We start from the raw sequence: 18,382 nt of genomic DNA on the forward strand, positions 1-18,382 counted from the left end.
TAGTCTTTTATTTCTAATTTAAATAGATTAGCATTATGAGAGAGGAGTTTTAAATATTACCTAATTTTATACACTAGAAATCGAAATACTTGAATTACACTAAATATGCATATGTACCTACGAGCATTTTTTTCTCTGTTTTAGCATGGATGTGTTTCAAAGATTGGGCTCAAATTCAGCTCTGATGTCTTCAAAAATAGCATCATTTGAAGAAGCATTTGTATATCTTCAAAAGTTAATGGAAGCTGTTAAGGTTATTCTTGAAGGAATTCAGAGGTAAATACTAACTAATTTTAAAGTTTATTACTTTCATCTTTCTTTTAGGTTTATCAGCTTTTTCAGAGTTGCTGGGAGTCTTCCAGCAAGTTTTATAAACTAATGGTTTTTAGATTTAACTTCTTTCCCTCCCTTGCAAAGAATCCCTGTTTCTAATTTGGACCACACGAATGTTTCCACTTTTTTCCTTTCTAGGAAAAAATAGACCAGATTATAAGCTTCATAAGGAACTTTATTTTCTCTATTGCATAACTATAGCTACAAGAACAGTGCCTGACACATAATGGGCACTCAGTAATTACTTGTTGAATGAAAAATATGTGTTAAGGTAATTATCACTGCCCTTTAAAAACAAATATATGTTAATGTTTGTGAACATGATTGATTTCATCCAATCCAGTCTCACAGTACCACAAACTGAAAAAGTTTGAGAAGCAACCTAGTTTTATGATGCTTTGAGACTTAATACATACGTGATTATTTTAAATATTTGTGACGTATATAGAAAACATAGTTCCAGAAAGGTATAGAATGGACCATACCACCTGTGTAGTGTGAAGTCAGATGTTTTCTTTTGTGGCACTGAAGAAGAATACTAAACTTAATCTTGCAATTTTTTTCTTTATATACCAAAGTTGCTTGACCTGAATTGGCATGCAGCTTGCTGACAGAAGAATACTGTTCTTTATAAATTAAAAAAACAAAGTCAAACCTGATTTGATTTTAGCATGTCCAAGTTTTAAAAACTTGGATTTTTGAAACAATAGCAGCTTTTGGTTTTGTTTTCATTTCTCTTTATGGGTTTTTGGAAACTTCATCTCGTTGTTAATGCACAAAGCATTTGTACCTCTTTTTGGATCACTTGGTTAATATGATTCTTAGAATAAAATATTACCAAAGCTTTTTGCCACTCCTAAGTTACTAATGAATTGAAGATGTAACAGGTCCCAAGACAAGTTAAGTATCATCTCTAAGTGCATGTAGTCTCTTTTTTTATTTAAGGCAATATTAAACAAGAGTAGCTCTATGAAGAAGAAATATTCAGTTCTGATGTTAGCTATGTAAAAGCTGTTGCACATGCTACATAGCATAAAAGCCATGCTTGACACATTACCTTTTTTATAGAAAGTAGGGATATTAGTCTGAATTCAATTACTCAACACATGTTTATTGAGCACTGCCTGTGCTTGGCATCATGCTGGCTCTGGGGAATCAAAGATAAGTGAGATGCAAACTCTGACACCAATGAGCTTGTAGAAATAGTGCAGTCACATTGAAACAGATAATTGCAATAAAGAGTTATTGATATTTTAATAGGATTACAGGCAGTGGAGCCAGGGAGAGTCTGGGAAAAGATGAGACTGGATTGAGGTTGGAGGGGAATGACTTATAGGCTGCATAAAGCAGTTTCTACTTTATCCTGTAGGCTAGTATTTCACACATCCAGAGCCGTCAGTTATGTGCCTTGACAGAAGTGTTTCTGGTCCAAAAACTTCAGAAATGTTGCATATTATATTACCACTCAGAAAATCACTTTACATCCATTAATAGCTTTTATAGACTTTGCTGTAGAGAAAGCTTCTTAATTTTAGAAGCTTCAAACATATTGTTCCCTCGACCCCACCCCAGAGATTCTGATGGAATTGGTCTGAGGGTGTGCCTAGCTGTCAGGATTTTAAAAATTTCTCCAGGTGATTCTAATGTGTAGGCAGTGTTGAGAACCACTAGCCATTATTCTTAACCAGGTGTTCTCAGAGTGTGGGCACAGAACTAGCATCATCATCACCACCTGGAACTTGTTAAAAATGCAAATTCTCAAACTCTACCAGACCTCCTGAATCAGAAACTCAGGGTAGGGCCTTGCAGTCTGTGTCCTCCAGGTGATTCTGTGCAGGCTAAAGGCTGAGCACCATGGGCCTAAGTGGTGCTCAGCCCTGGTGGCCAATTCTAATCATCTGGGAGCTTAAAAAAAAAAGAGAGAGAACAATGGCTGGGTGCTGCCTTAAACCTATTCAGTCTGATTCTCTGGGGGTGGGACCTGGGTGTATGCATTTTTATAAACTCCTTTGGTGAGTCTCATGTGGAGTCATGGTTGAGAAAGTATAGCATGTACAGCTTTCATAAACTGTATCTAAGGAAGTAAATACTTGAATTTTAAGGCTGATTCAGTTTTGTTAATCTTTCCTGTAAGTGTACATACCTCCAGGAATAAGAAAATGTTAGTTGTTCTGCTACTTTTTATAATGTGACCTGGAGTAAATTGTCTTGAGCCTCAGTCTTCATCTACAAAAGAGGCATAATAATGCCTTCCCAGAGCTTTTCATAAAGTTATTGTGCTTTGAAAGTCGGGTGTTGGTATAACTAATCAAACCAGCGATTCTCTGCTTATTTGTTGGGGAAGATGAGTTCTAGATCTTATCCCAGATTTACTGAAATCACAGTATCTGTAGGTATTTTGTAGAGGAGGGAAGTTGTATTTTTAACAGGCTTTCCAAGAGATTTATATGCAGTTGGTGGGGGACCACAGTTAAAGAAATTAATCCAACCTCCTGTAATAAATATAGTAGAACCTCTTGAGTTACCAGCAGAGGGCATTATGATTAAAAAGTTTGCCCGTTTAAGCATTCATTAATCAATGGAAACTACTAAAATTGCAAGTTTTTTTTAAACCTTCAAACAGTGGACATTTGAAAAAAATATAGTAAAAGTTAATATATATTGTTTTGTCAAGTGAATATGTGGTCTTAAAATCCTTTAAAAAACAGTCATGTTGGGGCTTCCCTGGTGGTGCAGTGGTTGAGAGTCTGCCTGCCGATGCAGGGGACACAGGTTCGTGCCCCGGTCCGGGAGGATCCCACATGCCGCGGAGTGGCTGGGCCTGTGAGCCATGGCCACTGAGCCTGCGCGTCCGGAGCCTGTGCTCCGCAATGGGAGAGGCCACAACAGTGAGAGGCCCACGTACCGCAAAAAAAACCCAGTCATGTTAAAGTAAGTTCAGTTAAAAAATTGGAGGTTGGCTAACTATGAGTCGATTTTTAAACATTGAAAAATACACTCAAATTTGTAGTGACTACAAATTCATTAGTATTTTGGACGCTTACTAAAATGAAATAGTTTTATATAGTTTTGAGATGCATACTCAGTGAATATATGTCAACTCTATTTCTTTTTATTATAGCAGATGATTTATAGTGTTACATTAGGAATCAATAATAGATGACCTGTTAACTGGGTCCTTCAGTTAAAGAAGTGAATGAAAATGTGTTTGTTGAACTAAGAGTTTGGGCTTCTAGTTCAGATCTTTCCCATTGTAGCTGACTTCAGGCATGTCATCTACCCTCTCTAAGCTACAGTTTCTTTCCTTAGTAAGTGAGAATACTCATCTCTTCTTCACATGATGTGTATGAAGATACTTTTTAAACTGTAACATATTTACAAGCGTTAGTCTTTATTTTCTCTTTAAAGCTGATATGTTAAATTTGAAATGTTTAAAAGTGTGTTATTTCAATTTTAATAGGGGTCTAAACATGATTGTCATAAGTTAAGACTGAAAATATTGATGTAACAGTTGTTCACACAGTTATACAATTAGGAACAGAATACCTAATTTGGTAAAAGTTGAAAATGGGATGGGAATATTGCTGATTTCTATACTTTCTGCACACTTTCTTCTTGGGTAGGAGAGTGAACTTATTTGCTATTGGTTTAGAGATTGCTTCTCTCTTATCTTTCCTTTTATACATATACAGGATTAATTTGAACACTTTTGTTAATGGTTTTCTTATCTAAACACTAGTGAACTAGTCAGTACTCTTTCCATGTAAACAAAAGTGCTTTAAGATTTATTTTTTAGGGCAGTACAATCTAGTCTCATATTATACTTCAGTGAACTTATGTCTAGATTGATCAAGTTACTCTCAAGATCACAAAAACCTTTTGTTTAGTATATAAAGATTATAAAGCTTCATTTGGAGTGAAAAATTAATCGGAGAGTCCTATGGCAAATTCTAAAACTAAGAAAACTTCTACTTGTACATTAATCAAAAATCATTAAATGTCTTGTGCTTAGATTGACATATCTACAAAGTTAACAGGTCATGTAATCCAAATCTGAGGCATACTATAAATGTGTGCAGCTTCAACCTGAAAGATAATACTCACAACAACCATGAATGTATGTTTTTGTGTCTGTGAAGTAGATTGAGCTGCCTGGTTTAGAAGCAGAGGAGAGGAAAGGGGAAGAGTGAGGGTAGGAAATTGCAGTCTGCCTACATTTTATAATCATGTTTGTGTGTTTCACCTTTATAAAATAAGATTGAAATTATTAAAAAGAAAAAAAAAACGCAAATTGTAGCATTTGAATCCAAAACTATAACTAGACCATGCTTAAGTGTGTATATTCATTTTATCACTTGGTTTAATATGTAAAACTTTGTATTTCTGTGTCAATTTCATGAACTCTAGATTTCCAGCTCAAGTAGCCTTGGATGAAGTGGTTAAAATAATATTTTCTCAATTTCATATTTTTAATCTTATGGGGGAGTTATCAATAACTTGGCACATTTTTGCGGGGAGGGAGCTTTTTTTATATGAGGGGATATCTCAAGTTTAATTAATTAATTAATTTTTATCTCTTAAGCTTAGATGATTTTTTTCTCTAGCTGTCATATTTGGTTTGATTATTTTTAAATATAGACTGAGTGCTAAATGGTGCCTTGGACACAGATTCTGAGTGGACGTTGATTTGTGATCATAGTACATGATTTTGGAAAATGAGACTTCTGCTTGAATTTAGGAAAGGAAGATGATTAATTTTTGTCATCTTCAAATGCTTTTAGTAATCTTCAAAACCTTTGTAACCTCTGTTACATTTCTGTGGCTTTGGTTTGAAATACCTTATAGAGCTGGTTTTCTAAAACAAAACAATTATAATCACGAAACTGGGGATTTTTACGTGTGTGTGTTATTTACATATATAAATTCTTATTAAGTCTCACAAGAAAGAATTTCCCTATTACTCTCTTACCCCATTTTAACATAAGAACGAAACATATACTGGTATAACCATACATAATTCCTGGGAAAAGGAATCCTATAATCACAGCAGTTTTTTATATCTACTAATGAATTAGTAGCTTCAAAGAGTGTGGAGTTTGCATTTGAGAGAATATTAACTTAATATTGTATGTTTTGATAGCTGACCTCTTGAGATTTTAGAAAGGTTATTTAGGGAAGGTCATCCTTCGGTTGACACAAAGATAACACTCTTTAGGCTGTTTTATAGATGAAGTTAATTGTTGAAACAAAAGTTTTTATGAAAGATGTAGAAAATAAAGACGTTAAAATTAGTGGCTTTTTAGCATCTTGACTCATTGCAGTGTGCAGGATGTTCCGCCGTTGATAAAAAATTTTCCTTGTCTAGGTTAGAGAGGTTTATCCATGTTTAGGTCTGACCTACTTTCTTTGAGGCTTGGCCTTTCTACCCTTAGATAATTAGACTTCACCTTCCCTCCCCCATTAGGGTTTCCACAGATATCACTGCATCTCTTTATCAGATTTTTCATATACCCCATGTCCTGTATATCAGTCACTATGTTGAGTAAGAGAAAATAATACAACCTTTTATTTTAAAATGAAAAGGTTTAGTTGCTTCACCCTCCATGCCATCATTTTAGACCTTTTTCATAATTTATTTCATAATCAGCTCCCTAAGACTTTGACCACTTTTAGGGCAGGAACTTTGCTTACTTTTCTTCATTTTACTTTTCTATACCTAGATTTATACCTGTATGACGCATAGTAGATGGTTAAAAAAAAAAAAAAAAGCAGGGGAGGTGTGTTGAATGGTTGAATGAGTCTTTTATAGTCTATCTGGTGGAGGGTAACTTCTTATAGGGCTGAATGCTGCTAATAGTACTACATTATGACATTAGATCAATAGGTAATATAGAGGTTCCAAAAAAGATACAGAAGAGAGAAGCGCAAGCTATGAAAGGGTAAAGAATAAGAAAATTAGGAGGGCGCTTCCCTGGTGGCGCAGTGGTTGAGAGTCCACCTGCCAATGCAGGGGACACGGGATCGTGCCCCGGTCCGGGAAGATCCCACATGCCGCGGAGCAGCTGGGCCCATGAGCCATGGCCGCTGAGCCTGCGCATCCGGAGCCTGTGCTCTGCAATGGGAGAGGAAGAAGAAAGACTGGAACAAAGAGATTGAGGAGATAAAAAAGGTATTTGTGTCTAGAACAGATGATGGAGCCTCCAGTAATTTGCCCAACTGGCTCTTGTGGTCCCATGTTATCCTTAATTGCTTAATTCTGATCTCTCTATATCAACTATCTAAATTAGGGTTAGTAGAAGGAAAGATGAGATGTAATGGAAGTGATTGAGACTTAAGGAATATAAGCAGGTGTTTCTTATATAAGACATATAATGTATATAAAATATAGACAATAAAAGCTTTTTATGGTATCTATATTACAGTTTGATAAACACAGCTTTATCGTAACATTTATATCAAATGTATGTAATACATAATAATATTTATATTAAATTAGCTGACAAAATATTAGGCATCCCCATATTAATCTGACTGAATTATCCAACACAGCTGATATTTTTTTTAACATTCCTCTTTAATGTTACTGAAGGTAATAGATCACACATGACTTACGTTTTGGAATAACTAGATTTCATTTTATACATTTGAAGCTCTTATCTATGCTTCCTAGCATTTGTAATTCAAGAATAGGAAATAAGGACCTTTATTTTTATCCTAAATGTCAGCGTTGTGAGGACCTTTATTTTTATCCTAAATATCTGCGTTCTGATGCCAGTTATTCCTGCTACCCCTAAAGCATTTCTAAGTGTTGGTGTTCTTTTGTTTTAGTCAGTAAAATCCAGTTTTGGTGATGGAGTTAAATATTTCCCATCATAAACTTCTTGATCACACCAGAATCAAATAATCAAATATAAATGAAGATTACTTCTTGAAGATAACAAATATTTTACTTTGTTTATAGAATTGTTTTTATTTAAAATCAATACTTAAAATTTTTTCTTTTGTAGCTGATTATTTCTGCCTAATGATTTATTGATCTGATAATTTAACTAAAATTCCCTGCTATCCCTGCTATGAAGTCACCCTAAGAAATTCTAAAACTACCAAACACTACATTTTTCAGAGAAGCAGATGGGATGAATGACTGACTAAATCATTGGGGTTAGACATCAGTAAAATAAATGAAATGGGGTGGGGGGATCAAAGGTGCTCAACAAGGGCTCTATCATAATAATTTTAACTTAAATAATAAGTATATAATAAATACATGGATAAAGCCAGATGATCAGTTCTAATTCCTTCTTACAGAGTAGTTGTACAAAAGGTTTAACATTAGAGTGTACCCTAGACTCTAGGATTAGTCTCATCTATTTTGAGAAATATCTTCTTGTGCCTCTAAAGAACTTTAAACACTGTAGTAGACCAACCATCTGCCCATAGTGAGAAGTGATGCAGTCAATGTTCTCAAGGCTGTTTCTAGTAATATAAAAGGTTGAGTCCAACTCAGGACCATGTTTTCTCCCTAGAAGATAACTCAGTAAACATTTATTATACATCAGAAACCCCTGGAATTATGTTACATTTTGATGGTCCAATCCTTGTCAATAAGGCATAATAAACCTTCAAGAATCAACATATACTTAACCATTAGTAATAATGTAACTGGAACTATAAGTTGTAGATTTTCCAATTAATGTTTCTTTTTTGCTAACATTAAGATAGATTATGTTTTGACAGCACATAGCTATATATTTTCCCCAACTTGATTGTTGAGCTAAGGCAAATAAGTAAAATCAAAAGTATATTTTTATATTAAAGATAGTAATTTATGCAGATTTTATTTAAACTCTTGATAACGTAGATGAAAAAGTGTGAGTACTTTTGTACAGCATTGGAGTGTAAGGTAGTATAAAGAATGTATCAGTCTTCTTTAAAAGGATTTGTATCCACTTAGTAGGGTGACTTTATCCTAGAAAAAGTGAAATACTCAGACCTTTTGGGGGGTTACTAGATACTGACTGAGTGAATACTAATCTCCGGGGACCTAAAATTTCACTGTAGTTGGAGAAATGATCAGGGAAACAGATCTACTTTGATTAATAAGCAGTGACTACTGGTTTGTTTAGAAACTTGGAAAAAACAGAATTTGAGGATTGGTGACAGGAAAGTCTAGAGGAGAGATGTGTGGATGGGCATCTTGTAATGGGCACATGTGTCCCATGTGAATACTCATCAAAGACTACCCACTGCAGTGGAGACTCTCAGTAGTCAAATGGACAAGATCAGCTGTCCTGTGGATGTCAGTCACCCTCTTCCCCTAGCCGCCCCAGTGTTTGGTCAGTGATCTCACATGCAAAGGGACAATAAATAGCAGCCTGGATAACATGAGCTCAAACGTGGGACGTCCCCTTAGAAGGCTGCTCCGGATGCTCCCACTGCTGAGAGCCCAAACTGCCAACAGCTGAGGCAAATGCTAAGCAGTCTATAAGGCACCATTCCCTAGGGTACCATCAAGCCACTAGTGGCAGTGATTCAGACCCCTTCCAGCATGAAGGGGGCAGCGATTTGTCCTCACTGGAATAGACACCTCTTTTAAATATGGAATTAACTTCTCTTACTGCAGTGCTTCTATCAGCAACTCCATCTGTTGATTTAAGGGATTTGTTGGTTACTGTCTTTATAACCCATACAGCTAAAAAACTAATTTTATAGCAAAAGAAGTACAACATGGTTACGTGGAATTCGCTGGCTTTATCATATACTAATCTAAGGAACTGGCTTGGTAAAACACTGTAAAAGACTTATTTTCCATACCAGCTGTAAACCTATGAAGTTAGGGTGCTGTCCTAGATAATGCTGTATATGATGCTGTTTCTCCCTTAGTCAGAATGTAGATCCAAGAATCAAGGGAAGTGGTAGTGGTTTCTCCACAATTAAACCAAATAACTTCTGTTAACAAGTACTGTTTCAGTCATTGCTGAGTCAGGAAAACAGAAGCCACTCTAGGTATTTCAAACAAAATTTAATATACAAACTTAATTTCAGTGCTATTGGAAGGACTGGAAGAGCAAAGGGGAGAAAGTGGTAATATCTGGAGGGGCAAAGAAGAGGAGGGTTTTTAATGAATTTTGAAATTTTCTGTATCTTGGTGCCCTCTGTACCGTAGGAGCACAATATTACATGATTACTGTACTTATTTTTAAAAAGTCAACAGTTCCTCTAGATTGCTTGGAAATAGTTGTAAACAATTACAAGAAGTGGATGTGATCCTATAAAATATTTTGTGTATAGAAGTAGAAACATTCTTCAGTCTAGTGTTCCATTCAATTAAGGTGTAATTGTTATGCTTCCTTTACATATATAGGCTTAGGACCTAATGTACAAGCAACCATCTGTTCTCAAACAAAACAAAGAAAATCCAACTTATTTTCAGAACCTTTAATCAGGAATTAATTTTCTTTCATAAATGTGTAAATTTTCAAAGAAGGTACAGAAATTTTATTATAACCTGAGCCAATGCATTTTTCATACCTATGTGTTTTCAACTTTCCGTTGAAAAGTCACTTAAAATAGAACTCCATGTTCAGAAATTTAACAGCCAGTTCTTCAACTTAGATACCTCTGTGACAGAATGACTGATGTAGGAAGGGGCCATTGTTTATACACCTACTCCTTATGGATTTCTACACTCCATCTCAGGTCTATGTCTTACCTGGGCTCAGGGGTGATTGGCTCCTGCTGCCACGATCATATCTGCCTACCACCAACAGAGGTACTAATTTCTCTTCTCATGCTGAGATATGGAAAATATTCTCTCTTAGTTCAACTAAGATACCATAGGACTTTATAGAAGGAACCTTCACTAAAAGGCTAATGAATATATGACTAAGCAAAAGGAAAAAAAATAGACAAAAGGAGTTCAACAATTCCTCATGCTGAACCAATCAAAAGATTAGCTGCAAAAGTAATTTCATACTTTGCAGTTTATGTAGTTGATGGTTTTTTCCCTTCCTCAGTCCTCATGTTCTGGGTCACCTATTGCTAAATCCCAGAACTTAACTAGCTTAAAACAATAGCAATTATTTATTTTCTCTAATGGTTCCAGGGCTTGACTGGACACATGTGGGTAGTTCTCACTTGAGAACTACTCTTGTGTGGTTGTGGTCAGATGGTGTCTGGAGTCATCTCAAAGGCTGGCTGGTGCTGGCTGTCGGCTAGAACACAAACATGTAGCATCTCCATGTAGCCTGGGCTTCCTCATAGACTGAAGGCTGGTTTCTAAGATCATCCCAAAGTAACAGGTGGAAGCTCTATTGCCTGTAATGACATTGCCTTTCTGACTGAAAGTGTTATTTTGCTTTCATTCTTGATTGATACTTAACTGTGTGTAGATTGTAGGTTGACAGTTATTTTCCCTAGGCACTTTTTTAAAAATATTTATTTATTTATTTGGCTATGCTGGGTCTTAGTTGTGGCACGCGGGATCATTTTAGTTGCGGCATACAGGGTCTAGTTCCCTGACCAGGGATCGAACCCGGGCCCCCTGCATTGGGAATGTGGAGTCTTAGCCATTGGACCACCAGGGAAGTCCCTCCCTAGACACTTTGAAGATGTAATTTCATTATCTTATATCTTCTTGGAAATGAGTAGTCAGCTGTCAGCATACTGCTTTTTTCTTAGCTGGTAATCTGTCTCTCCTCCCACCCCCCGTCCCACCCTGGAATGCTTTCAAGATTTTCTTCTGTAACGTTTATGTTTGGTAATTTTATCACAAGATGTCTAGTATAGGTTTTGTTTTATTTATCTTTCTTGAGGTGTGGTGTGTTTTCTTCAATCTGAAGACTCATATCTTTAACTCTGGAAATTCTCAATTATTATCTCTTCAATTATTCTCCCCCTCATTCTCCATAATTCTCTTGTTTTGGAACTCCTATTGCTGACTCTCCTCATTCTGTCAGCCGTATCTCTTGACTCCTTTTTTCCATCTCTTTTATCCCTCTGTGCTGTATTCTGAATAATTCTTCAAATTTATTTTCTGATTCATTATTTTTACCAATTTTTAATAATTTTATTTAATCATTAAAAATATATAATGCCTTCACATTGCTTAAAAATAATTCATTAGGTGAAAAAGAATATACAGTGAGTGAAAATTCTTCTTTCCATGTCTTTTACCTCAGTTAGCTCATTATCTTCAAGGACAATCAAAATTAATTAGTGTAGACTCTCTCTTGTCTACTTTTGCTTATGCTACCTGTTTTAAAGTGAGACTAGCCTGTAAGCTTTATAAGGACAAGAACTCTTTGTTTTGGTTTTTGATATATCCCCACCTCACCCAGGAGTTAATGTATAATGAGTAATCAATTAGTACAGAAATAAAGAGAAAGAAACTGCCTGGTCACCTGGATCTTAACACCATGATTTCATAGTTTTGGAAGAGTTCATCCTCAAATTTGTAAGTTTAGGAATTTTATTTTACCAGTTTACTGAAAACTTACCAGACTCAGCAGTAACCAAATTTAGAAGCAAGCTGATATATCAGAATGCCCATTTATTTATTTACATTGAAATCAGTAACTGCCAGCTGAACTGAAATATTTATAAATGAAGTGACTCCTAGAGGAAAGTTTACGCTGCAAACTAGATTACTACCAAGTTTTCTTGCTGACTGCTGGGGATGTTGACCTCAAGCTAAAGTAATCTCTCTTCTTCTCTGGAATTTTATTTGCCAGATAGTCAGGTCAGCCTTTCCCCTATGCAGGGATATTCTTTTTCTTTAATCCCCTTTTCTAAGCTCTGTGCAAACTACTACTTTTTGTCAATTGTGTCAACTAATAGTTATCTGAAAATGTCAAAACACAACTGGTCAGATTTCAGTGTTATTTACATTGCTTAAATTACATTCCTGTTTCCCTAAGGTGCTATCTTTATGACTTTGATTAGAATTGGCTGATTACTAAGGTCTATCAGCAGCATGTTTGCACACCATCTCTTAGGGTTGGTATTAATCTCATGTGTTACATATCTAGAGGCACTTTGTATACTGGGTAGGAAAGTGGTTGTAAAGCCATCTTCCCTGGGTTCATATCACTGCTCTATTACTTCCTAGGTTTTTGACCTGGAGCAAGTTACTTAAAACCTTTGTCCTCCATTTTCTCAAAAATGGAGAAGTAAAAGTATCTTCTCACAGGATTAATGAGGAAGTGAATTACTATATGTAAAGGATTTAGGACAATTTAGAACAGTACCTGACAAATAGTATATAAATTATTACTATTGCTGTTGTTTTGTTGTTATTATTCTTACTGATTTATATTTCAGAAAAAAAAATTTTTTTTGCCTTGGTTCTAAATTGTGGAGGTTTACACTCTTTGGAAACCATACTCTCTGTGTGGACTAACTATAGGATCATTCTTATACTGCTCTTGTTCAGATGCAGCATTACCTTAGATTACTGTGTATTCCATAACTGATCCTGTTGATAATCCCTCTACTACATTTCCATATTAGTACCCTTTTTTCCTACTGTTAACAGAACTTCTGGTTCCAGCATTAACTCCTTAATGCCTGGACTATTGTGATAATCTTCTAATAGGTCTCCTTGCCTTTAGGCTCCTTTGACAGTTCCTTAAACTCCTTAAATCATATTTTATGGTTTCATTTCTTTCCTTTGTTCAAAAACATTTATTTTCTCTTATTCCCCTCTGGTTCAAATACAGCCTTTCCAATTTGTCAGACAAGGCTTTTGACTGCTTGGTCCTAACATACCTTTTTAGTCTTATAGTCCTCTAGACTACTTTGTAGTTAAGCCAAATTAATTTTTTTGTGGTTTTCAAGGCAGGCCTTATGTTTTCGTAAAGCTCTTTACCTATGTGATCTTATTTAATTCATACAATAACCCTCTCAAGAGATGCTATTGTTACCGAACCAGGCTCATTTGCCTTTCTCATAACGAGCCAAATGCTGAGATGTCAAGGTTTGCAACAGAGAAAGAATTTATTTACGAGGCAGCCAAGTGAGGAGACGGGAGAACAGATTTCAGATCCACCTCCCTGAAGGCTGGGGGGCTTGGGATATTTATGGGCAAAGCGTATAGGGTGGTCAGAAGTACAGGGGAAGGTGACTGGAGGTAGGAAAAAGGTGCGGTAACTGCTGCTTTGCTCAGCCTTATCTGAATTACGTGCTTCTTCATGGGATGCACGTTCAGAAAATGGCAGCTTAGCATGCTCTGAAGATAGAGTTTTTGACCCTCTGACGTGGAAAGGTCATCCCCTGGACAAACAAGTCTCTTCTGCGCAGACTCTGATTGGCCCCATTGGTTCCACACAGTTTCAGCCAGTTTTGTTGTCTTATGAGCAGAGGGGTTTTTAACAAGCTGTTCCCTTATCTGCTCTTCTGTAAGACAAGCTCGAGAACTTCTGTTAGTCACCAGTTTCTATTAAACCTATGGGGCATGGTTTCAGCAAGGGTTTTTTAAGCCTGTGGGGGGCAGGCTTTCACTATCACACCCATTTTACACATGGGGAAGTAGGATCACAGGCATTATATCATTCCCCAAGGTCACACAGTTTATACTTGGCAGAATGACTTATTGAAATTGGTCTGATTCTAGAGGGCTCACTTTTTAAATACACTAAACTTTCTGACTGAAAAAATTACTTTAAAGTTAGTTATATTCCAGAGGTATTTTTTAGAAAACTTTAGAAAACTTCTAAGTTTAATTTAAAAGAATATTAAATGACTGATCAAAAAAATACAAAATATCTTTGCCTTAGAGGGAAATTTTCCTTCTTTGTTTTTCCAAATTTGTCTTTTCTACCTTTCATTTTTCTGGGAGGAGAATGAGTCCAGTTACCTTGGTTGAAATGAATATCCCAAAAAAGGTTTCCATTGGTAGATGGTCTTGTCTCAAGAGACAGATGTTAACAAATGAAACAACTGGGGTAACAAAAGCATGAAAGAAAACTATATCTAGGTGATATTGCTGACAGTCAGCCCCATGCAATTTGGAAGAGCGGTTAAGACCTATCTTAAAGCTGGAATAAAAAGTTCCATCCTGTGGAATGGTCAAACTAGGTCAAGATTAAGTTAGCATCCATGTACCAACACAGTGGGTTATTCATAGAAAAAAAATAGGTAAATTTGTTGTTTTCATGCATTTTAAAATGTGTCATTTGCTTACATTTTTTACTTTGTAACGGATTAGATACGTATTTTAGAAATGCCTTAGAATTTACGATGCATAGTTGGATTGGAAACAGTATTTCTAAGATTGAGAAGAGAAAGGAAAACAATGGTTATTTATTTTAGAGGAAGAGTGCACATGGTATCTTAGGTAGTACCAGAGGGATAATAAAGATATGTGAAACTATCCTTAAGCCCAAGGGGCAAATGTGATGCTAGAAATTTGAGGTAAAAACGCATAAGAAAGAAGCCTGGAACACATTGGAAATGAGTAGAGAACAAAGGACAAGGGAGGAAACAGGATGAAAAGATCCAAAACATTCTTGTTTGAACAGCGCTGGAGTGCTCGTGCCTTTTTAAATTGGCCATGCCTATGTAGCAAGGGTGGATTAGCCCAATTTATTATTACAGATCTGTAAAAGCAGACTGAAGTTGATTTAGCAGAAAGATAGACTGAAAAGTTCCAGAGACTGGCAACACAAATATCTGGAAATTCCCTGGCGGTCCAGTGGTTAGGACTTGGCACTTCCCCTGCTGGGGCCTGGGTTCCATCCCCGGTCGGGGAACTAAGATCCTGCCAGTCTTGTGGTTCGGCCAAGTTAAAAAAAAAAAAAAAAAAAATCAAGGAAGGAAGGAGTTCCAAAAAAGAAGGAATCTTTAACAGTGTCTTGTTACTACTGAGGCCAAAAAAAAAAAAAAGGCTGTTAGATTGAGCAACATAGAAGTCGTTGGTGAATATGTTGGTGGCAGTTTCATGAGAGTGTGGGGGCAGACGTTAAACATCAGTAGGCCGAGCGGGGGTGGCAGAAGGATGTTGTGAAACTGCGGGAGGTCATGAGGCCAGGGGAAGAGACTGTGTTCCAGATTTCCTTGAGAAAACAGTCAAGTCAGTGTAAATGTTTCTTAGATAATATATGAAAAGATAAAACCATTTATAATAAACATCAGAGTTACAGCAAAGACAGTGATTTTGTAATAACAGTACATGAAGTTATTCTTGACCCCTTCACTGCAATAATTCTAAAGTCTTCTGTTTCCTCAAAAAGGCCTTTCTGCTAGGATTTGCCCTCTTATAAATGGAATCATACAGCATTTGTCCTTTTGTGACAGGCTTATTTCACTTAATACAATGTTTTCAAAGTTCATCCATGTTATAGCCTGTTGTAGCCAGAATTTCCTTTTTAAAGCTCAGTAATGTTCCACATATATGCCACATTTTGTTTATCCATTCATCTGTTGGTGGACACTTAGGTTGCTTCTACTCCTTGGCCATTATGAGTAACGCTGCTGTGAACAAAGATGTACCGATATCTCTTTGAGTCCTTGCTTTCAGTTCTTTTGGGTACATACCCAGAAGTTGAACTGGTGGATTATGTGGTAATTCTATTTTTTAATTTTTTTGAGGAACCACATACTGTTTTCCATAGCAGTTGTACCATCTTACATTCTCACCAACAGTGCACTAGGCTTCCATTTTCTCCACATCCTCATCAGTACCTGTTATTGTCCGTGTTTTTAAAAATAACCATCCTAATGGGTGTGAGGTGGTATCTCCTGATTTGGTTTGCCTTCTTTTTATAAAAAGTCTAATGCATTTTAAAAGCTCTTTCAGTGTTGATTAGTTAAATGTATTTGTATTACAAGAGGTATTTTATGTTCAATTTTTTTTTCCTCAGGTTTATTCTAAATAGAACATTTCTCTAATGTTTTTGATCTATTATCAATGTCTATATAGAGTGAGGTGTGTTTCTTTTTTTTTTTTTTTTTTTTTTTTTTTGTGGTACACGGACCTCTCACTGTTGTGGCCTCTCCCGTTGCAGAGCACAGGCTCTGGACGCACAGGCTCAGCGGCCATGGCTCACGGGCCCAGCCGTTCCCCAGCATGTGGGATCTTCCCGGACCGGGGCATGAACCCGTGTCTCCTGCATCGGCAGGTGGACTCTCAACCACTGCGCCACCAGGGAAGCCCAGTGAGGTGTGTTTCTAATAAGGCAGTAATAAAATTGTGTCTCAGCCCCAGCTGGATATATTGAGATCTTACAGCACTAAATGGTGGGAGCACAAGATAACTCAGTCTTCTGTTTCTTTCACTATGAGCTCATATCTTGGCTCTGCCCCTTGTGATCTAGAGAGGTCTTATTTGCCATGTTACAATGGAAAGATAGTAGGTACCTGGTAGTGAGGTGTGATTAATCAGCTAGGAAATAACATTCATAAAATTTTAGGAGGAACTGTGATTGAGTATTATGCAGATTTAGCTGGCATATAGTGGGCATAGGACTCACTGAAGACCTGGTTATGAAGCTCTAGATTGTGAAGACGTCGTTGAGCCCGATAGGGGCCTCAACACTAAGTAGAAGAGAAATGAGTTGGTTTTTCATACTTCTGGCCCCTTCGAGTACATTGTTAGTACTACGCCTGGAACTGGCCTCCAGCAGCACCGTCTCGAGTAGTAAGGTTATCTTTTAGCAAGAAGCATAATGCTATGAAGCAAAGCAAAGTAGTTATTTGGCAGCTAACTACTCAGTGAATTCCACAGCGGTCTCACGTTATGGGAAGTGGTCCATCTTGCTTCTAACCTTGAGGTCCATGGCTCCTCAAAAGCTGAGCCCCCAGTATTTAGGAATGTCAGTTGTATTCATTTGCTAGGGCTGCCATAAGGAAATACCACAGACTTGGGTGGCATAAACAACTGAAATTTGCTTTCTCACAGTTCTGGAGGCTGAAGTCCAAGATCAATGTGCTGGCTGGGTTAGCTTCCTCTGAGGCCTCTCTCCTTGGCTTGCAGATGGCTGCCCTCTTGCTGCCTCTTCGTATAAACATCCTTTTGTGCACATGCATCCCTGGTGTCTCTGTGTATCAGAGTTCCTCTTATAAGGACACCTCTTATAAGGACAGTCAGGTTGGATTAGGGCTCATCCTGATGGCCTCATTTTAACTTAATCACCTCTTTATAGGCAGCTCCAAATATGGTCACATTCTGAGGTACTTGGGGATTAGGGCTTTGACATATGAATTTTGGGGGAACACAGTTCAGCCCATAACAGTAGCCAAGGCCCAATAACAAAAATAAGTGCTGGATTTGAGGAAACTGGGAGTGTTGTGATAAAACTCTTGGGACACATGATGACTGGCATTTTTCAGAATTTCCTGAATAATGGTATAGGATCCTAGGGTCTTCTGACCTAGCCTCACTAGACCAATCCAGATCCCTTTGCTAAAAAATGTCTCTTTAGTTATGAATGAAGAGCCATCCATCCAGTACTTGACCAGTGTATCACAGAAGAAGATGTGACAGAGGCTTGGATTGTACCTTATTATATAGACTCATTAGCTAAGGTAAGAATATGCTGCTTTGTGAACATAGTTAAGATTTTTCTGAAGGTGGCTTTTAATTGAACACTAAACCTAGTGAGATGGATTTTTGATATCACCACAAGATGTCTTTTTGTCAGAGATTCTAAATATTTTAGAAGGTCATTTCCATGACCTTTCTGGGAATAAATTGTAGTACTGATGTCAGTTCCCATAATTCCTATGAAGTCACATAAAGATAAAACTGAGACTAGGAATATGCATGTTCTGTCTGTGTTTGGCCAACACAGCTAAGCAAAGTTCAGTAATATGGCTGTAGCTGATTATCATAGTAACAGCTTTTATTTCTAGGGGTGCTCCTGGATCCTGGTGATGTGAAACAGTATGCTCTCATCTGGTTGGTAGCCAATGGGTAGGGCATAGTTCCTGTGTTTCTCCATGTTCAGATCATATTTTATAGATTATGTTCTGTATTGATAATAATCATGTTTTGTTAGAGTTTGGCTCCACCTTTACCTTAATTGCAATAATTAGGGATTGAAAATGTTAT

General features: G+C 36.9%; 1 protein-coding gene across 1 annotated transcript in view; it reads left to right on the forward strand.

The window, feature by feature from the left end:
* SWT1 (SWT1 RNA endoribonuclease homolog) overlaps positions 1 to 18,382 on the forward strand; it is an 87,067-nt gene that overhangs the window by 43,550 nt on the left and 25,135 nt on the right. The window contains exon 15 of the mRNA XM_065871058.1: positions 145 to 276. Within this exon, the coding sequence (XP_065727130.1) occupies positions 145 to 276 (132 nt within the window). The remainder of the gene's footprint in view (positions 1 to 144; positions 277 to 18,382) is intronic.

Source organism: Phocoena phocoena, chromosome 1, assembly GCF_963924675.1.
Source record: "Phocoena phocoena chromosome 1, mPhoPho1.1, whole genome shotgun sequence".
Lineage (NCBI taxonomy): Eukaryota > Metazoa > Chordata > Mammalia > Artiodactyla > Phocoenidae > Phocoena > Phocoena phocoena.